Source organism: Onychomys torridus, chromosome 4 (assembly GCF_903995425.1).
Source record: "Onychomys torridus chromosome 4, mOncTor1.1, whole genome shotgun sequence".
NCBI lineage: Eukaryota > Metazoa > Chordata > Mammalia > Rodentia > Cricetidae > Onychomys > Onychomys torridus.
Window position 1 is genome coordinate 46,007,191 of NC_050446.1, and position 19,519 is coordinate 46,026,709.

Below are 19,519 nucleotides of genomic sequence, written 5' to 3' on the forward strand. Positions count from 1 at the left end.
TTCTGCTAAATGAACACAGCCATAAACTGCCCCTGGAGTTCTTATCTTTATGTCCATTAGATTAGTTCTCCTCTTGAAATTCATCAGAGAAGCTTCTTTTTGTAGTAAAGAGCTAAAGCAGAAACCCAAAACTGGTCGCAGCGCAGGGAATTGGATTGTGGAGTGCTCGGCCCTAAAAGGGACACTTTCGACACACACACACAGTAATCAGGGGTCATCGTGGAAGGGGGGCAGAATGACTGTAGGTGACAAGAAAACAGACATGCGCATCCAACAGTGTCGCTGGAAAAGACAGCACTGTTGCACACATGGACTCACAACAGCTGTGGCTGTGTGGGTAGGACCTAGACCTGATCAAGCCAGCCATTGTTCAGCGTGGATGGAGCAGGGGCTCATGAAGTCCCGCCCCAACTGAAGAGCTACTGACAACTGATGTCTTCTGGTTGACGGAGAGTCCGTTTTCTTCAGGGATGCAGTCTCTGACTCATGCTCCAGTACACTGTCCTACACCCAGGCTCATACAGGCAGGGCTGATTTGACTCAGTGGACTTAAAGCACAGCACATAAAGTTGGGAGCGGAAAGTGGTGGAGGGAGTAGGGAAGGGATGGGAGGAGAGGGAAACAAAGTGGATTTGAGCAAAACACATTAGACGCGTGTATGAAATTCTCAAACAATAAAAAAAAATTGTCAAAAAAAAAAAGACTATGAGGGCTGGAGAGATGGCTTAGTGGTTAAGAGCACTGGCTGCTCTTACAGAGGACCCGCATCCAGTTCCCAGTACCTCCTATAACTTTAGTTCTAGGGGATCCAACACCTTCTGGTCTCTGTAGGCACCTGCATGTAAACATAAACTCATGAAGGTACACACATATATACATAAATAAAAATAATAATAATAACTCTTAATTTAAAAATGCTGACACACACACACACACACACACACACACACACACACACACACACACACGAGGTGGTGGTACATACCTATAATCCCACCTGTACTTCCTGTATGCAGCATGTGAGGTAAGAGGATCAAAAGTTCAAAGTCATCCTACAGGTGTCATCCATAGCAAGTTTGAGGCTAGCCTTGGCTACGCGAGACCTTGTCTCAAAAAGGAAAGAAAAATGACAAGAGAATCAAGAGAATGTGGAACCTTTTTGTTCTTTGTCCATCTATTTATTTAATTTATAGATTTTTTTGCAATGAAAAATTAAAATACAATATCATTTTCTCCCTCTTCTCCCTCCAACCCCCTCCTATGTTATTCTCTGCTCACTTTGTCTCAAATTCATGCCCTCTTTTTCTTTATTATTCTATAGCTTATTCTAACATGTAATAGAGTCACAACCAATGAAAATTTCTAGAAGAAATCCCATGCTAGGAACAAAAACGGGCTGAGTGCCTGGCACTAGGTGGGGAACTTGCCAGCGGAAGAATTCTGCCCAAGAAGACTTCTACAGCTGTTCTGGTAGCTTACCTAACAGATGACTTATGGGTGCATCTTTTCTTCCTTTTTAAAGATGATTTGTTTTATTTCTGTTTATATTGTGTGTGTATGTGTGGTCTGCCTGATTTGGGTCCTTGGAACTGAACTCAGGTCCTCTGGAAGAGCAGCAAATACTCTTAAGCACTGAACAATCTCTCCAGCCCCCCTTTTTTTTTTTAGCTTTTCTACAAATTGCAAACAAGGCCAAGAAGAAGCTGAGAAATAAACCTGTTTCCTATCATCAATGTTTAAAAATATTTATTTGTGTGTGTGTGTGTGCGAGCACACATGTGTACATGCATGTAAGTGTACGCAGCACAACCATGAATTCTTGCCACCGAGCATGTGTGGAGGTCACAGGATATTTCTAGGACTTGGTTTTCTCCTTCCATCATGTAACATAGGTCAGACCATTTTTTTTTTAATCAGTCCTATCTCCAATCCTTCTGACAAATCATCTAATGATCCATGGATCATTACATTATCTGCACTCTTACAGAGACAGGCAGGAGAATGTACCCTGCTTATATTGTCAACAATTTTGGAAGTATTTGGTGTCTAACACCATTTCTAAGATATGAAGTCTTCTTGGGTTTTAGTCTCTTCTAAAACATCAAAGATGCATCTTAACGCCTTCATTTATCTTTTTCTCCTTTTTTGTAAACAGCAGGTAACTTGTAGCATCTGCCCACATGCTGTGTGCAGGCAGAGGATCCCAGGGAAGCTCATGCGTTAAATCCATCTTAAATGGGGGTATTAGAACAGACAGCAAGTCATATCCCTGTCCCAGGAATCCCCTTCTACTACAGTTTGGATATACCGTAGTGAGTGGCCCATCAGGACAGCTTGCTCAGGCTATCTCTCGGTGGGGTAGGTGACTGTGTGGGAGGGGGACCAGCTTTGCAGAACGCATGCTTGATCTTCCCTCATTTCTCTTCTCTTCTCTTCAGAGCATGCTGGAGCTGGAGAAGGAAAGAATTCAACTTTTATGCAATAACTTAAACCAGTACAGCCAACATATTTCTCTTTTCGGACAGACCCTGACCACAGTGAGTACTGCAGATTGATCGACCCATTTCCGGTGCGCACGGTAAAGGTGACAGGAAACAGTTCTTCACCGACCCCACTCTCCTTTGCAGAGCCACACCCAGATCCACTATGCCATCAGCAAGGTCGATGTTGAGAAAGACATCCAGGCTTTAATGGAAGAAACCGCAATCCTGTCCACAGAAAACAAATCTGAGTTCCTACTGACTGACTACTTTGTAAGTAAGGAGGGCCAGAAAGTGACCTTAACCAGGCCCCTTGGCCACGTTTTGAGAAGTCCTGCTGAAACAATGCTAATCCCCACCCTAGTCTCCTATAGCCAGAAGCTGGCCTTTGAACTCTTGATTTTCCTGCAGTGAAGGCTGGCTGAGTTTTAGAATCTTGCTGGGTCTTTGTCTTAGTGGGTCTTGCCTGCTGCCAGAACAGAATACCACAGACTTGGTAATTGACAGAGATAAGAAACTTAGTTGGATTATGGTTCTGGCAGCTGGGAAGTCCTGGATGACTGAGTGTGCCGAGGGTCTTCTTTGATGCATCAGAACAGAACAGGAAAATGACAACATGGGCAAAAGAGCAAGGGCTGAACTTACTTCTGTGACAAACTCATTCCCATGACAATGACATTAGTCTGCTCATGAGGGACAGCCCTCATCTCTAATCTCTCTGAAAGTCCATCTTCTCAGTATTTCTGCCTAAGGGGTTGTTTCTTTTCTTCTCTTTCCTTTCCTTTCTTTTCTTTCTTTTTTCTTTTATTCTCATACAATAGATCCCAACTGCAGCCTCCCCTCCCTCCCTTCTTCCCAGTCCTCCCACACACACACACACACACCTTCCCTCTCCCCCAGATCCACTGCTCCTCCATTTCCCTTACGAAAGGAGCAGGCAGCTGGGTGGTGGTGTGAATAATGCCTTTAATCCCAGCACTTGGGAGGCAGAGGCGGGAGGATCTCTGTGAGTTCGAGGCCAGCCTGGTCTACAGAATGAGTTCTAGGAAGGAAGGGAGGGAGGAAGGGAGGGAGGGGGGAAGGGAGGGAGGGAGGGAGGGAGGGAGGGAGGGGCTGGCCTCGGGATATCAACTGAATGTGACATGACAAGATGTAATAAGTTTAGGCATATGCCTTCATATCAAGGTGGAATGAAGCAACTCAGTAGGAGGGAAAGAGTCCCACAAGCAGGCAAAAGAGTCAGAGACAGGGTGTTTCAAGACAGGGTTTCTCTGTGTAGCCCTGGCTGTCCTGAAACTCACTCTGAAGACCAGGCTGGCCTTGAACTCAGAGATCAGCCTGCCCCTGCCTCCAAGATTAAAGATGCATGCCACCACCACCCCGTGTGGAGGGGTTGTTTCCATCTCATGAATTTTGAGGGGCATGTAAATCACGGCAGTCTTTTGTAAGAGTAATCCCAGGCGGGTGTGTTCAGTGATCTATAAGTGACCGTTGTATTAGTTTTCTACACAAATGGTAAGTTGACTCTATTTACTGGCTTAAACATTTGATATCTCACAATTTACACAGGTCAGAAATCCAGGTGTCACTTATCTGGGGTCTCTGAATCCCTCACAAGGCAAGGGTGAAGGACTAAATGTGTGTGTGTGTGTGTGTGTGTGTGTGTGTGTGTGTGTGTGTGTATTTAATCTTTGCAATGTGACTTTTTCCATCTCTCACCTGGCAACACATGGCAGCCTGCTTCCCTGCTTCCCTCTGGATGAGTGACCCAAGAAGCCAAAGCCAGAGCACTCAGAGAGCAAGCACAGTTCACCTCCCATCATGGTCTGTCTGCGTGTTAGAAGTCAGCAAGTGCAATCCTTACTCAAAGGACAGGAGATAGAAGTCTGGGCATGGGAAACATGGACATTTTTAAAAGATCTCTACCCTTGAAAACCAAGGCTCAAACCTGTTCTTAGGCCATTTGGGGGATTCTGCTACAGAATGATCTTTATTGCTGAAAACGGATCAGTTTCTCTCACCAGAGCCCAGTCATTTGCTTCTGTTCCTCGGCCTCAGCCCCTTGAGTGTTTGCATTCCAGGTGTGAGCTACACACTCAGCTTCTCAGAGTTAATTCTTTGTCCTCTAGGAGCTAGCCGATCTAAAACAAACAACAAGCAAAACCAAACTTCTCGGGTTTTTTTTCCCAAGCTACTACTGGACTCAGCTGTCCTTCATGCCTCAGCCTCACAAGTAGCTTGGAACTCCAGGCCCCGGGATCCTCCTTTTCCCTTTCTGTTTTGGAGGTTGGAGGAGTGAATAAGCCCGGGGCCCTCCCTGTACATGGGAGTCAAGCAGACGCCACTGAGCTACACACCTTGTATCTAGAAGTTGATGAGTAATGACCTGTCAAAATGACTTCTGCTCTTACCTGGGCTGACTGCTGGGACTTATTCGGGCTTCCCACCTCCCTCCCAGCTCTCATCTGTCTCTGAGCTACAGAACCAGCCTACTCACACTCTCTGACTGGATTAAACATACAGCTGACCCAGGGCCAAGAACCAGTACCCCTACTCCTCAGAGTTCAGGGGATGGGGGGACAAGAGCTCTGAATCCGACAAGATTAACCTTCCCCTGCTCCCAACAGCCACACAAGTAGCCAGTTGTTTCTTTAATGAGTGCCCCCCACCACCACCAGCCCCCCACCCCCTGCTACCTTGGCAAAGGTGAAGGGTGCTGCTGGCAGCCTTGTCTACTCAAAGGAGAAAGGGAGGCCACAGGAACAAAAGAGGAGGACACTCTTCTTCCCTTCTAGCCCCAGGTGGGCAGGTAGATGAGAAACACATCTGCTGTTTTCTTACAACGGGCAATGAAAATGCCTCTATCACCTAACTTGTCAATAAACTACGGATATTCTGGGAAATCCTAGGGTTCTATTGCATTCTCAGGAGTTAGGATGGTTCAGCTTTAATAGACACACTCATGGGAGCTTAAGATTTTTAAGAAACTTGACTGCCCTAGAATTCAACTGTATAGCTAAATCTGTCTCAAATGACTGACTAGGATTGCCACGATCTCCTTAAAGCTCAGCATGCCAGCATCTGGCTTCACAGTCATCAGCAGTAAGTATGAACTGACTTTTATCCAGTGCTGGGATGTTTATTCAGACAGGAACAAGTGAGACAGGAGAGTGATCTGAGCTCCTAAGGGCCAGTGACCAGTGTGGAGCTATTTGTAAATTCTGTAAGTTCCGTGTTCAAAGGATTATAGCTTTACATGCTCTTAGGACTGCCCTCTCCCAGCACCCACAATCCTAGATTTCCCCTCCTCTAACAACTCCTCCCTTCCTCTGTGGGTGGTCGTCCACTCGTGTTCAACCACCTCCTGACCCACGCGTCTTTTCTTTTCATCCGATCCTGAAGTGATCCATTTGAGAACTCACATACCACCCGGTAGTGTGACTCATGCCTGTGATACCAGAATTTAAGAGCCTGAGGCAGGAGGATTGCTGTAAGTTCAAGCCCAACAGACCGAACTAAATAGTGAGATCCGGTCTCAAAATAAAACCAAGCAAAACCAAAACACAAAACCTTGGCAGCTTCAGCCCTAACCTCTAGCCTAACCGACACACTCTCTTCCACCATTTTTGCTCAAGCAAATTGTGCTGTTGCTCCCGATGGACTCTCCAGAGAGCCCCCTTCCCTTCTCTGCACCATTTCTCCTGCAGAACGCTCTTTGCCCTCCTTGCACTTCACTGAGAAGTCCGGGCAAGTCTACAGTCTCGGCGCCTGCGCACACATGTGTCTGCACACGTGTGGCCTTGACTTGCGGGTCGGTTCTCCTAATGGTGTGTTTGGGGAACTAACCGGTAGAGCACCGTTTGGGGCTGAGCATGCGTTCTAGTTCTAGTCGTCCTGCCAACAAGCCAACATAGCATTCAACAAACACTTGTTCCACTCCCGAGGCAGTCCTAACCTTAGCTGAGGCGTGCACAGAGTCCTACAGTGGATGATTAAAATACCTGAGCTTGAATCAATATCAATGATGCCGTGAACCGTGAAGTATCCGGCAAATAGTTTATTTATCAAGAAGCTGAAGTCACCATAGAAAAATCTCTTCCTTCAGGAATAATTTGTTTTATTAAATAAAATGCTCAGCTGTGTACTGACAAGTTGTGAATGGGATGCGACCTTATTAGTCAGGCCTAAAACAGGTGGAACAATGTGTGTTACCAAAGATTATCTTCATTTTTCAATCTCATCCCCTCTGATAAAGTAAAAACCGTCGAATATAATGAGGGAGAGTCTCAGAAAAACTAGGAGTAGTGACACTCATTTTTTCCCCTTAAATTATTAAATGTCCTTTTTTTTTTCCTTCTAAAGGAAGAAGATCCAAAGAACACAATGGATAAAGAGAGACGGAAATTGTTGATAAAACCAAAATTGTTGAGACTGCAAAGAGACATTGAGAAGGCCTCGAGAGACAAAGAAGGTGTGTGATTTTCATACCACAGATGCAGGGCTAGCCTGGAACTCACGACATGGAGCAGACCAAGCCGCCTCGTGTTTGTCTCCTGTCTCTGCCCCTCCTGCACTGGGATACAAGCCTGTACCATTCCTGGCTCGTGACCATGTCCTTAGAAGCAGGATAAAGGAAAGTATTATGTCACACTCAGAAGCTTTCCTTGGAGTTAGGGTTTGTCTGCTTTTGTGGAGTAGGGCAGAGGTCCTCTCTTTCAAGAACTGCATAGTAAATTTATGTTGAATAAAAGTTTAAAAAAATTAAAGTCAGGTGTGGGGCTGTGGGATGGCTTAGTGGGTAAAGGCACTTGCCTTGAAAATATGACAATGTAAGGTGATCCCTGGGACCCATGTAAAGGTGAAAGGGCGCCAAGGTGTCCTCTGATTTCCACGTATACTCTGTGGCACATATGTCCACATGTCTTACACACACATGCACACACACACATACACACCATTAATAAAACATTTAGAGTCGGGTGTGGGTGCACACCTGTAATCTCTGCACTCAGGAAGCTGAGACAGGAGGATTGCTGCTGGTTGGAATCCAGACTGGTCCCCACAGTGACTTGAAGGCCAGCCTGGCATAGAGTGAGACCCCCCCATCTCGAAAACTAAGATAAACAAGACAAAAAAGTATACAAGGACACTTGGGTCCATCTGTAAGAACTATGTAAGTAGTTCACTGCTATGCTTTAGAAGTGCACAATTTTATTTTTCTCAGGATGGCTGGGATGAGAGATGACTTGTGTGATGTAAACATGACTTGGGTGTTTCATTTCTGTCCTCTTTCTGCATTTGAAATGTTATGACAATTACTCGGGTTAAATCCCATACTCAGGAGTCAGAGGAGCTAGCATGTGAAATAATTCCAAGGCAGGACACAGAACAAAACAAGCCTACATTTATAATGCAGTTTCTTGGCATGGACCACAAGATTTCTTTTGACGTAACTGGGAAACCCAAGATAGAGGCTGCAGAGGTTAAAAAAATAAAAAATAAAAACAAAAACAAGGAGGAAGAACCTAGCAGGATCCTGTAAATGTGGGGAATATTGGAATGAAATATGGAAAAGAAAACTCAAAGTCTTGTCTTGAAAAATCCAGTCAGATTCTTTGAGCACCAGCATTTCTCAAATTTCATCCAATAAGGGTAGCAATAAATGAACCGGATGTTCACTTATCACATCCATTGAGTATAGAAAGCCCTATGACAGCTACACTGAGAAGCCCCTTCCTCACTCCCCCCCCCCCCCCCACCTTCGTGTAGGAAGTCCCACGTGTATCGCTTCTAGCCTTCAGGATCTCTTTAAAAGTGACTGTTTCCTGCTAATGCCTCACTAGGACTGGGTGAAAGGTGGCCTAGAATGTGGTTTCGTTTCCAGGCCTGGAACAGAAGCTTAATGCACTCTCCAGCAACTTCTCCTTCTCTGACGCCAAGAGCCAGAAGGATGCAGCGGCCTTAATGGACGAGGTAAATATTTGCAGAGTGCATTTCCTGATGACAGGATTATTTTTAGAATATTTGTTTTTCAACCCACTTGTTCTGCCTGCCGCTCCTTCCTCCTGAACCAGAACAATTGAGTGAGAGGGCTGAGACAGCCAGCTCCTCCGTGGGTTGTTGGAGGGATGTGGAAAACTCCTACCACCTAGAAGTGTTTACTTTCCTTTCCGTAAAAGAGAGACACCATTGTGTTCTAAATAGAAGTCTCCAAAATAGATGCATTCTTTAGTGAAACCATAGGCAGGCACTTTGACCCTGACAAGTGACCGCAGTCACCAAATCACTGACTTGCCATTCACAGAAGCTGATCCTTGGAGTTGGCGCTGCTGGTCATAGAAACCTGGAATGTTACTCTTCCCATCTGCAAAATGGGAATATGGATATTATACCATATAGCTCTTTGAGGATGCATTGTTATCCAGAAAATGCCACCGCAGTGCTCAAAGGAGCTCAAAATCTGATTGACATCTTGCTCGACTTGATGATTATTTGCCTTTTAGGGTGGCGGGATAGTACACACACACAGCCATTTTGTTTTTCACTTTCAGTATAATGTCCAGTAAATTATGAGGGAATATTCTCCTTCTGTTATGAAATGGTCTTTGCACCGTGTGGTTTTTCCCAATGTAAGCTAATATCAGTATCTAATTATTCTTAGATCACGTCTTAGGTCTGCCAACCTAAATGGGGCTGTTCAGCGGGTGGGTTGAATGTAGTACATCAGTTCTCAGCTAACATTGGGCATATCGGGATGCTACCTCACTATGAGTGGAGGTGCAGCTGAAGTTGTTAATATGATTGATTCTACTTTCCATTTTTCCTTCAGATGACATCAGAGTCCTTCGGAAACAGGAAGATAGGTCTATAATCAGGAGGAGGACATGGGGGTGTGGCAAAAGGAGGGCGTGGGGGTGTGGCAAAGGCCTCTGAGGAAACAGAGAACTATTTTAGAAGAAAATTTTTGGAGGAATTTGGGTGGGACTGGGAAGGTGCTGGAAGAAGGCTGTGCTGTGGTTTGAGTGGTGAGAAGTGGCCTCCTGTTTACACAAGAAGAATCCCGGGAGAGCTAACAGTTTTAGTAATGTCTTGTAGGATACAGAAATCTGGAGAACTTTCTTACCTAACCTAACTCTCCTGAGGAAGTAGATATCTAACAATTCTACCCAACTTGGGAGTTTCAGTAGTGGTTTAGTGAAAGCCGGCAGATGCAGTCATATATATATATAATGGATAAGTTTCCTTTAGTGGGAAGGCTGATGCAGAAATGACCCAAACACTTTCTGTGAAAAGAAAGGTCTAAACCTGTTTGCTTGGGAACAGAGATCTGAAATACTACTGCAATGACATGTGGGTATAATTTACAGAAAATCATAAAACCCACTACAGGACATTTTGTTGTTGTTGTTATGGCACCAAATGTTCAATGAATGAATTCAATGCAAATGATATTTACCAAAATAAAGTCATAAAAAGCACAGCATCAGGTTCTTCTGTTGTCTGCACAGAGTCTTGCTGTCATGGTCAGCATCAGACACGCATTAGCATCATTTGCTCACAAACTAAACTAACTCACGTAGAAGTGAAGGGAAGAGTCAATCCCCAAGCTTGTGATGTCTGTGCACAAGCATGAAGCTTCGAGTGGTGGATGCCACATGCCACAGAACTCCCTTAAACAAGCTTCCCCCTGGGGGAGAGGAACACTGGTGGTGTTGACGGATTATTTCGTAGTATTCCTAGTCTTCGGGGACGGGTCCTCGGAGAGGAAGCTTGACTTATTGCAGAGTCTCCCGGAAGGGCCATACTTGATTCAAGAAAGTTGGCAAAGAGACATTCAGAGTAGATGATATCTGTAGATGCTGGGAGAGCACTACTCCTAAGAGAACTTGGTGCTTTCTCTGATGCTTTCAGATATGCCATAGCTGGGACCTAACACCAGAGGTATGGGGAGTTTCAGCTTAGGTGAGCCCATTCCTAGCAAACTGTGCCGAGGCTTAGAGGCCATTCCTCCAGAAAGTCACTTTCTATTTGGACCATGACAATTAGGAATACTATGCCATAGTAATGGAAAAGAGAGAGAAGGAGGGAGTTGCAGAAGACCCTTCCAATGTTTATTCTGTAATTTGATTGCTCCTGACTGGCCATAGCCTAAAAGGAAGTAATTAGGATGTTTTAGTTCCAGGTCAAAGCCAGAACAGGAAGAGACCAGGAACTTAGAGTCACTCCTTGTCTTTCTGCTCAAATACCCCAGATTACTACTGGAATGTTGCTTCCAGTTTTGAGGAGCATTGTTACTAAAACTTTTCTGGGCAATATAAGATGTGCCTCTTTAAATAAAAACAAACACAACTCCCGTATATGGTGGTAGGACATACTCAGTCCTTTAAAACACTGTCTCATGATTCTGAGAGTAATCAACACTTATTTCTTTTCTTGATTGTCAGGGGGAAAATTTGTCCAAAGTTGTTCATCATCACAGACTACCTCGAAACTTATCTAACTAGTTTCCTTTGCCCTAGCTACAGGAGTAAAGACTGAGTAAGACACACCAAGTCTTTCCCTCTACCTTGTGTTAAGGGGCTTATCTTCTCCGTGTTTTTCACATGTGTTTGTATGAACTGCATGTGTATGCTTCCAGAACTCTCCTTTGAAAGGTATCCTGAGATCCCTTTATCCACCCAGCTGTGCCACGTTCTCTTGAAACTTCCTCACATGACCACATGATGTGTCCACAGCACAGTTTGAAATTGGACCTTTTGCAAGCGAACTCCTACAAACTGTCATCAGTGTTAGCAGACCTGGAGCAAAGGCCGAAACCCAGCCATCCCTGCAGCACCTGCATTTTCAAGTGGAAAGAAAAGGTAACGCTGAGATCACTTGGAACAGCTTAATGGACTTGCCAGGTGGAAGGACTGACAAGAAGGTCAGGCAGAGAGCCCACCACGACTTCCAGGCTGTCCATGTGCCCCAGGCTCTTACTGCAGTGATTAAGATAAACTTACTTTTACCCTCTTGAGCACAGTGACAGCCAAACCCAACTAAACACATCCTTTGGAATGAGACTAAATCACTCAAGTGAAAAACTTAGGTGTTTCCTCTCCCTTCATACCTTTAGCTTTACAATGTGCTATTGTAAAAATTTCTACTAACTTGAAATTTTGGTATGCCTACAGACCTAAACTGTGAGATCTTATGCTAAGCATCAGGTTCATCTTAGCACAGTGTAAATGCACTCCATGTACCCAGTTTAACACAATATAGAAGGTGGATAGTATAAGTACAGTTTAGAAGCCCAGCACACACACAGGTGACTGCAGTGGTGCACGCTGGGAACTGTTATGTGGACAGCTATTGCTTGTAGCTAGTTTCGTTACATTCAGAAGGGGGAAGTGTAACAAACGTCCAGTGGCCAAGGGACAGTACTCTTTCCAAGGAGAGTTATAAGCTCTAAAATGCTCTCAGTCATTTTATTGGAGGCCTGTTAAACTTGGATTTCCAGAGGTATTGCTGTGAATGGCCCCATTGCAAATGGGAAGGCAGGCTATAAAACAGAGTAATCAGGGCCGGGTAGTGGTGGCACACGCCTATAATCCCAGCACTCGGGAGGCAGAGCCAGGCAAATTTCTGTGAGTTCAAGGCCAGCCTGGGCTACCAAGTGAGATCCAGGAAAGGCACAAAGCTACACAGGGAGACCCTGTCTTGAAAAAAACAAAACCAAAAACAAACAAACAAACAAACAAAAACAGAGTAATCATCTCATTCTGAAAATATTTTTCCTTTGGAATAAGAAAGCTTAAACACAGAAGGTCTTAGAACTATTTTGATTATTTATGCATCATCCCCATTAAACACACACACACACACACACACACACACACACATACACACACACACACACACACACACACACAAAACACACACACACACACACACACACACACACACACACACACACCCAAGGAATTGACATACAAAGAACAATGTTTTATGAATATTTATAACACGGTTGTTTAAAATTTCTTTTCTTTTTATAAAAACTATTTGCACAGGAGCACTCTCACACTTACGTTAAAATATCCCGGCCTCTTCTGACGAAGAGATTAGAGAAAGCTGTGAGCGAGGCACCTTCTGGGGGGCAGAACAGCCCTATCATGTCACCTTCAGGTAATCCAGCGCCCAAAATAATTGTAGACTGTGTCCTCGGCATAAAGTTCATTGCTACATTTAAATATGATTTCCAAGCCATATTTATCTATATTTACTATAAAGAAATTTACCTCTCATTGAGAGTGATGAATTTGTTAGAGCCTGTAGTTTTGTGTACAAATGTAGAAAAGAAGGTAGAAAGGAATCACGAAGATTGGGAGGCTGGGAAAACCTTTTTGTAACTTGAGAAGTTATGCATGCACATGTGCCCACACATATATACATACACACATGTCATTGTCCTGCAGCTACCCACCGTAACCTCAGCTCTCCAGCTTTTTTTTTTTAATTAAAAATGGACAGAAGAGTTTTAACAAAACCCAAGGCATTGAGCTCCACACAATCTACTCAAAATCACCAGTGAGTTTTTGAGAAACAGTTCCCTAATCAACAAGGGATGATACACACATACACTCCAAATATTCCCCACCTCTACCTGAATGGCAAAGCTACTGTGTTTTAAAAAGAAAAATGCAGCTACCACACTCATTACCTAATGATATCAGCCATGTTCACGTGGAAAGCAAATAATTTTAAATTGCCATCATTGTTATTAGTATAATAACAGTAATTTCCCCTCCAGAATTATTATTTCCTGTATTACAGTCTGGGTCTTGGTTATATAATATGCATAGTTTATACACATGTTGGGTATATTATAGATGCTTATTGAACCAAGGAATAAATATTAGATAAAATTATAAAATTTTAGAGAAAATTTGAACTATGCACCATATTGTTAAACCAATAATTTCTGATTGTGTCTATTTTGCCTATTGAGTCCACACCGTAACAACAATTTCATCCCCAACTCTAGCGTCTGGTGGGTCCCAAGGTAGCAACCATCTTTGCAAGGCCTTGTATACTTTCCAAGCCAGGCAAGATGATGAGTTGAATTTAGAAAAAGGTAAGACTTGTTCTCAAATGTTTTAATTGTGTTTTCATGTTGATATTCTTCCTTTGAATACAATCCTGTCTTACTGGGACAGCATTGAGTTGCTCTGGGCTGAGGCTTACAGTCATTCTTCTTGGAATATAAAGTGTACTAATCTAAGGCTCGTGTAATGATAGCTAATGATCATTCCATGTTTCTATGTGTCAGGCACTGTTGAAAGCATATCATTCAATTATTATTCACAGAACTGCCTGAGACAGACTATTTATTCCTGTTTCATAGCTGAGAAGAATGACACACAGAAACGTTCAGTACTTTGACTAAAATCACAAGCAGGGGCAGTGCAGGATTTGAACTCAGAACTCAGTCATGCCCTTAACCACACTGCTACACTGGGGCAGAATGCCACTAATGGGAATTCATTGGAGATATAGCCCCACCTTCTTGTTATTTAGATGGTAGAGTTGCAGAAACATGAAGTAATGTCTCCTTTAGTATGACAGAAAGTTCTCGAATCTGAGTCCACTGATGCACAGATTAATGTTTGTTCCCCTGTATCTTGGAAAAGAGCCTTGAGCCACTCTAAAGGGTCAGGTTCCTTAGTGTCAGAATATTTCCCAGGGAGGTGTTTTCTGGTGGATTAGATAAAATGACATTCTTAAATAAGTACAAATGTCCAGCCTCCACGTTCTGCATGTCTCTATAGATGGATGTCCAAGCTGAGGCACAGACCTAGGAATGTGCCCATGAGAAAGGATTATGCCATAAGAGAAAGCTTATTATCCATGACCAAGATATGGCTTCCAGAACAATAGAAAATCAAGTTGGATATTGTAGCAAATGACAGCTAACAGTCATTCCTTGTCTCTTTTTTCTTTTCTTTTCTTTTTTGGTTGTTCAAGACAGGGTTGCTCTGTGTAACATCCCTGGCTGTCCTGGAACTAACTCTCTCTGTAGACCAGGCTGACCTCAAACTCACAGAGATCTGCGGCCTCTGCCTCCCAAGGGCTGGGATTAAAGGTGTGCACCACCACACCTAGCCTCATTCCATGTTTCTGTGTCAGACACTGTTGCAAGCATATCATTCAACTATTATTTGCAGAACCCTCTGAGACAGATATTGTTAATCCTGTTTTATAGCTGAGAAGAACGGAGTGCGAGAATCTGGCATGCTTGCTTAGAGGGAACCTTCTAATTACCATCGGCTAGTCAGATTTCTTCTGGCAATTACTTTTCCTTTTCGATGAGTGAAAAAATACATTTCTCAGCGGGTACTCAAGAAATCAGGGGGCCGGAGTTTAACTTTTAAAGTTTACATTAAGCAATTATCTTGTTTGCATCAGTTCTCTATTGGTTGCAAAGTCCACCTATGTTTTATATTCTAAATAGTTCTTTTCAACGAGACATAGCACCAGAGGCTGCGGGAAGCTGACAATAATATTGCAAGTCGTTGGTTGGAATTTATCTAAATTTCATCATATAACCTACTGACTCGACTAAATTCTTGAGAGAGAGAGAGAGAGAGAATCAGAATGAGCTCCCGTGAGAAGAAAGAGAAAGATATGATAGGATGGTAACCATTACGGGTCCCTTCAGAACGTGACTGAGCAGGGAAGAGCGACCAAGACAAACACAGACCAGTGCTGAAGAAAAGCAGCTGCTGGATCCTGAAGTGGGGGTTTCTACTCTGATGGATGGGAAGCAGCCTGCAGTCAGCTTTTCAATGCTCTGACAAAATACGTGATGAAGAGAAGTGGTTATTTTGGCTCCTGGCTTTCAAGGTTTTGGTTTGGTTGGTTGTCTTTCAGGTCTGTGGAGAGGCGGAGAATTTTATAGTTGAAAGTTGCAACAAGGGAAGAAAGCCACTCAATCCTTGGTAGCCAGCAAAGGAGCTGGAAGGAAGGGGGTGGTGAGATGAAAGGAGGGAGAAAGGAGTGGAGGGGGCCAGGAACACGAGATAACCTTCCAATGCAAGCCTCTCAGTGACCTTCCTGCAAACAGATCTTTGAATAGGCCATTCAATATGAACGCATTAATGAAGTCAGCACCCTCGTTATCCAATTATCTCTCAACAACACCACTGTCTGGGGACTAAACCTTCAACACACAGGCCTTTAGGGGACACTTCATATACAGGCAATAATATGCCTGAGGATTAACTAAAGTATGCTGGGCCACCCATCAAGTTTACAGTTACTAAGATCATGGTGACTTTTTTTTTTTTTTTAAAGGCAATAGAAAATTAGATAAGAACTGTATTAGGAATTGAGCTTTACTCATTTCCTTAAAATTATTATCTCCAAATTGACGTGTTATTACTAAAGCTATCTAAATTAATGAACGGAGGTTAGATTCCTATGTCAAACTGCCAAAAGACTGAGTCCCAACGTGGCACAGGGGTTAGAGCAATTTTAAGAAAAAACTATTAGTAGAGACACACTTCCAATAGTCTAAACTTTCATGGCCACCAACATGGATAACCCTTAGGGTATGGACAGAAGGAAAGAGTTTGCTGACAACCCATCCACTGCACACGAAAGTGAGCCAGCTGTGCAATCCATCATGAGTCTGATTTTATGCAAACCCATGGCCTAGCTCAGTAGTTCATTATTTCACTCTTTTTAGCATTCTCTGCACTGTGGCTGATTTATGCAAAGCGCTCAGTAAATTTTGCTTCATCTGAATCAAATGCAGAAAGTGAGGTTACCGAGTAGTTTCTTGGATACAGAATGTTCTTCCAAACCCTCACCAACCTTTGCTTGGCATGTGCTTGAGTTGCACAGAACCATCTGTCTGACTCAGTATGTGTCCTCGCAGGAGACATTGTGACCCTACATGAGAAGAAAGAAGAAGGATGGTGGTTCGGCTCTTTGAATGGGAAGAAAGGCCATTTTCCTGCTGCCTATGTGGAGGAGCTGCCTTCGAAGGCTGGAAACACAGCTACGAAGTCGTAAAACAAGACTGGACATATGGGTGGCCTTACATCTTCTGTAAACAATGTGGTGCAAATAAAGAGGATGAGTTATCAACTTTTTCTTATGCTGTGTGTGGTAGAGACCTACCTGCATGTCACAGTGCTCGGTACTCAGGGTTATTAGCTGGAAACAGTCAAATAAAAGACAGTTGGATTGAATGAAGCACAGAAGTTTATGAGTTCCTAAAATCCTAAAATCTAAAACCCTAGAGATGATCATGACAAAAATGGAGATAGTTATCCAGAGTGACTTCAGCCACTTGCCCGAAGTTACATCATTATCTGGAAGCACACAATAATGAAGAATTAGGTTTCTCTTTTTCTTTAGTTTTGGGGGGCAACAAGACACAGCAGGCCTGTGAGGGGTTAAGCAAAGCCTGGGAAATAAGAAAGAATACAGACCAAAGCCAAAACTAGTAGTGACAGACAAGCAGAATATATATATGATAGACCTGGGTTGGGATGCAGAATAAAGGATCAGGAGTCAGTCCCCAAAGTCCACCAGGTTGGGGATGAGGGTGAGACAGTAAGTCTAGACTCTCAGCAGAGGATCTCAGGGCAGAGTGAAATTTCAACCAGAGCCCATGACCTTCTGAGGTAGTGACTTCTCAGCCCCTGCCCACCACCAACAGCTCTTAGAGTGAGGTCAAATGCAAGCCAGAGATGGCTTGGGATCTGAGGGGGGAAAAAAGGAAGGGCAAGGAAGAGGTGGTGTGTGAAATTTCACACCTCCTTTCCTGTCTGGAAACATCTTTCTTTCACCAATTGGGAAACTAGGTCATTGTGGAAGGAACACCTTAAGCAGCTTCCTACCGAAAGGAACTTTAATACCAGTAAGAACTTAGTTGGAGTAGAAAGTGGGACTCAACATTCTCCGTCGAAATGGAACTTTGGTTGTTGTTTGGTGTGTTGTGCAGTGGCGGCAGCAGGTGTGTGTGTGTGTGTGTGTGTGTGTGTGTGTGTGTGTGTGTGTGTGTGTGTGTTGAAACAGGATCTCACTATGTAGCCCTGGTCTATCTGGAACTCACTATGCAGTTCCTTGAACTTGTAGAGATCTACCCACCTCTGACTCCACCTCCCAAGTTCTGAGATTACAGGCCAAAAAGGGACATTCATGCAGCTTTCTCAAATGTCCTTTAATAAGAAAAGCTTGAGAATGAGAGCAAACTCCCCCAAGGGCGGCAGTGCATAGTGGACACGTTGTGGCAGCAGCTTGCAGAAAGTGGAGATCACACACTCCAGTGAATGGGAATCATGATGCGGATGGAGATCCCGACACATCTCACTTCTCTGCCAAACAGAATATCCTTTGAAAGCATCCACATTTGCAGTCATTAAAATCCTCCCATTGTTTTCCTGTGCCCTCCTTTTTTTCTTTAATTCACCATCTTTCTAAGGGAAATTTTCAAATCAGGGAACATCAATAGTGAATGTGTTGTTACATTCCTATCTAGCACGTAACTAACACAATATTTAGTATAGAAAGCAAACCTCAAGGAATTCGTAAAATTTATTATATGAAACGTAACACAAAACCTAGAAAAGCAGCCCCAAACTGTTCTTTGTTTATTAGTTGGTTTTTTAAAATAAACCTTATTATTCAAAAAAACTTGCAAGTAATAATAACCTAACACAAAATTAACCAGACCCGAAGTCCATACAACTCAACAGCTAGGCATCGAGAATGGGAGCGGTGAAGCTACATTTTACACTTTCACTATCAGATAGGCGTCATGCACTTATCCACCACCCAAAACAAAAAGCCCATGACAGAGGCGAGTGACTCATGTTCATTCCCTGTGTTCAGTCCTCCCCATCCCTTTGTATTTAGCACATCTGATGGTATACTACAAAGAAAGGAGAAGAAACTGTCCAAACTTTTCATCCTTAATGGCACGTTAGTGACAGCTCTCAGCACTTAGAGAGTTGGCAGGCCACCAGACAACGAACAGAGTTTGAATTTATTTCCTTTTGTATACTGCTTCACTCTCCTGAGCTTTTATGGGAAAAAAAAATGTGTAGCAAGTGACTGCAGGCTAGACTGTCTTGTATATAGGAAGTAAGATAATGGCGGTTTGGGATGAAATTTTCAGAAAGGGATCGTTCTTCATATATGGACTGTTTTGTGAGAACACAAAGGTTTCCTTGTTCGGGGATGCTGCTGAAAAACATTACTGCATCTGGGGTACGTAATTTTTTTAATTCCCTCCACCCCCCTTAGTATACTCCCTTTCCTCTGGCTTTTTCAAGAGTGTCCTGCAGACAGCCTGAAGAAGGGTAGAGTGACCTGTTACCTAGAGTGAAGAGGCTGAGTTCCAAGCTCAGTTCCTTTTTCCATGATACCTCACTGGTCAGGTCCCATAGCTCTCTGGGCTCAGCTTCTTCATTGATGCGTAGCAGGAAAGATAAGTGCTCCCATCTACTATCACAACTTCTTGTTTTAAATCTGGTGATCTGAGATTCATGTCACAGTTATAGAATGTGACAGATGAAACATGTGTAAGATTCAAGGAAATACTGTAAAGAGCATGTGCAGGAGTCTGGGTTCAACCTGCTCCTTCCAACTACTATAGCTGTAAACTAAATAAAATGCAAACATAGTTTGCTAGGGTAGACCTGTTTCAATAGACTTTTAACAGGGCAGGAATTTCCAGTTAGACAGATTGGGTGGACTTCTTAGATTTAGGGTGAAGAATACATTGGGTGGAAATTAATACATTCAAACCTTTTGCATAGACAATATTTTTAATATCAATGCTCTTAAAACTATGAGCTAGGCTTTTATTAATTATATTCCACTAAGCAGTGGAATATATGCACATATCTCATATGTCAGCAGTTTTTAGTACTGCTAATAACCTGAAATATAGGCCACAGAAACCAGAGCCAGCTCTTTGCTGATCATCTAGATTTTACTTTATGTGCTTTCCTTATTAACAGAGCAAAAGCTGCTGTGTCTATCAT

General features: G+C 43.3%; 1 protein-coding gene across 2 annotated transcripts in view; it reads left to right on the forward strand.

The window, feature by feature from the left end:
* The window catches only part of Nostrin (nitric oxide synthase trafficking), a 59,108-nt gene extending 42,391 nt beyond the window's left edge, over nucleotides 1-16,717 (forward strand). Inside the window, exons 9-16 of one of the 2 annotated variants that reach the window (XM_036186321.1) lie at nucleotides 2,439-2,537; nucleotides 2,628-2,753; nucleotides 6,843-6,951; nucleotides 8,365-8,453; nucleotides 11,216-11,341; nucleotides 12,530-12,644; nucleotides 13,504-13,593; nucleotides 16,399-16,717. In XM_036186321.1, coding sequence (XP_036042214.1) covers nucleotides 2,439-2,537; nucleotides 2,628-2,753; nucleotides 6,843-6,951; nucleotides 8,365-8,453; nucleotides 11,216-11,341; nucleotides 12,530-12,644; nucleotides 13,504-13,593; nucleotides 16,399-16,535 — 891 coding nt within the window. In that variant the 3' untranslated portion in view covers nucleotides 16,536-16,717. The remainder of the gene's footprint in view (nucleotides 1-2,438; nucleotides 2,538-2,627; nucleotides 2,754-6,842; nucleotides 6,952-8,364; nucleotides 8,454-11,215; nucleotides 11,342-12,529; nucleotides 12,645-13,503; nucleotides 13,594-16,398) is intronic. The other variant, XM_036186322.1, reaches the window with a different exon arrangement.
* The last annotated feature ends 2,802 nt before the right edge of the window (nucleotides 16,718-19,519 follow it).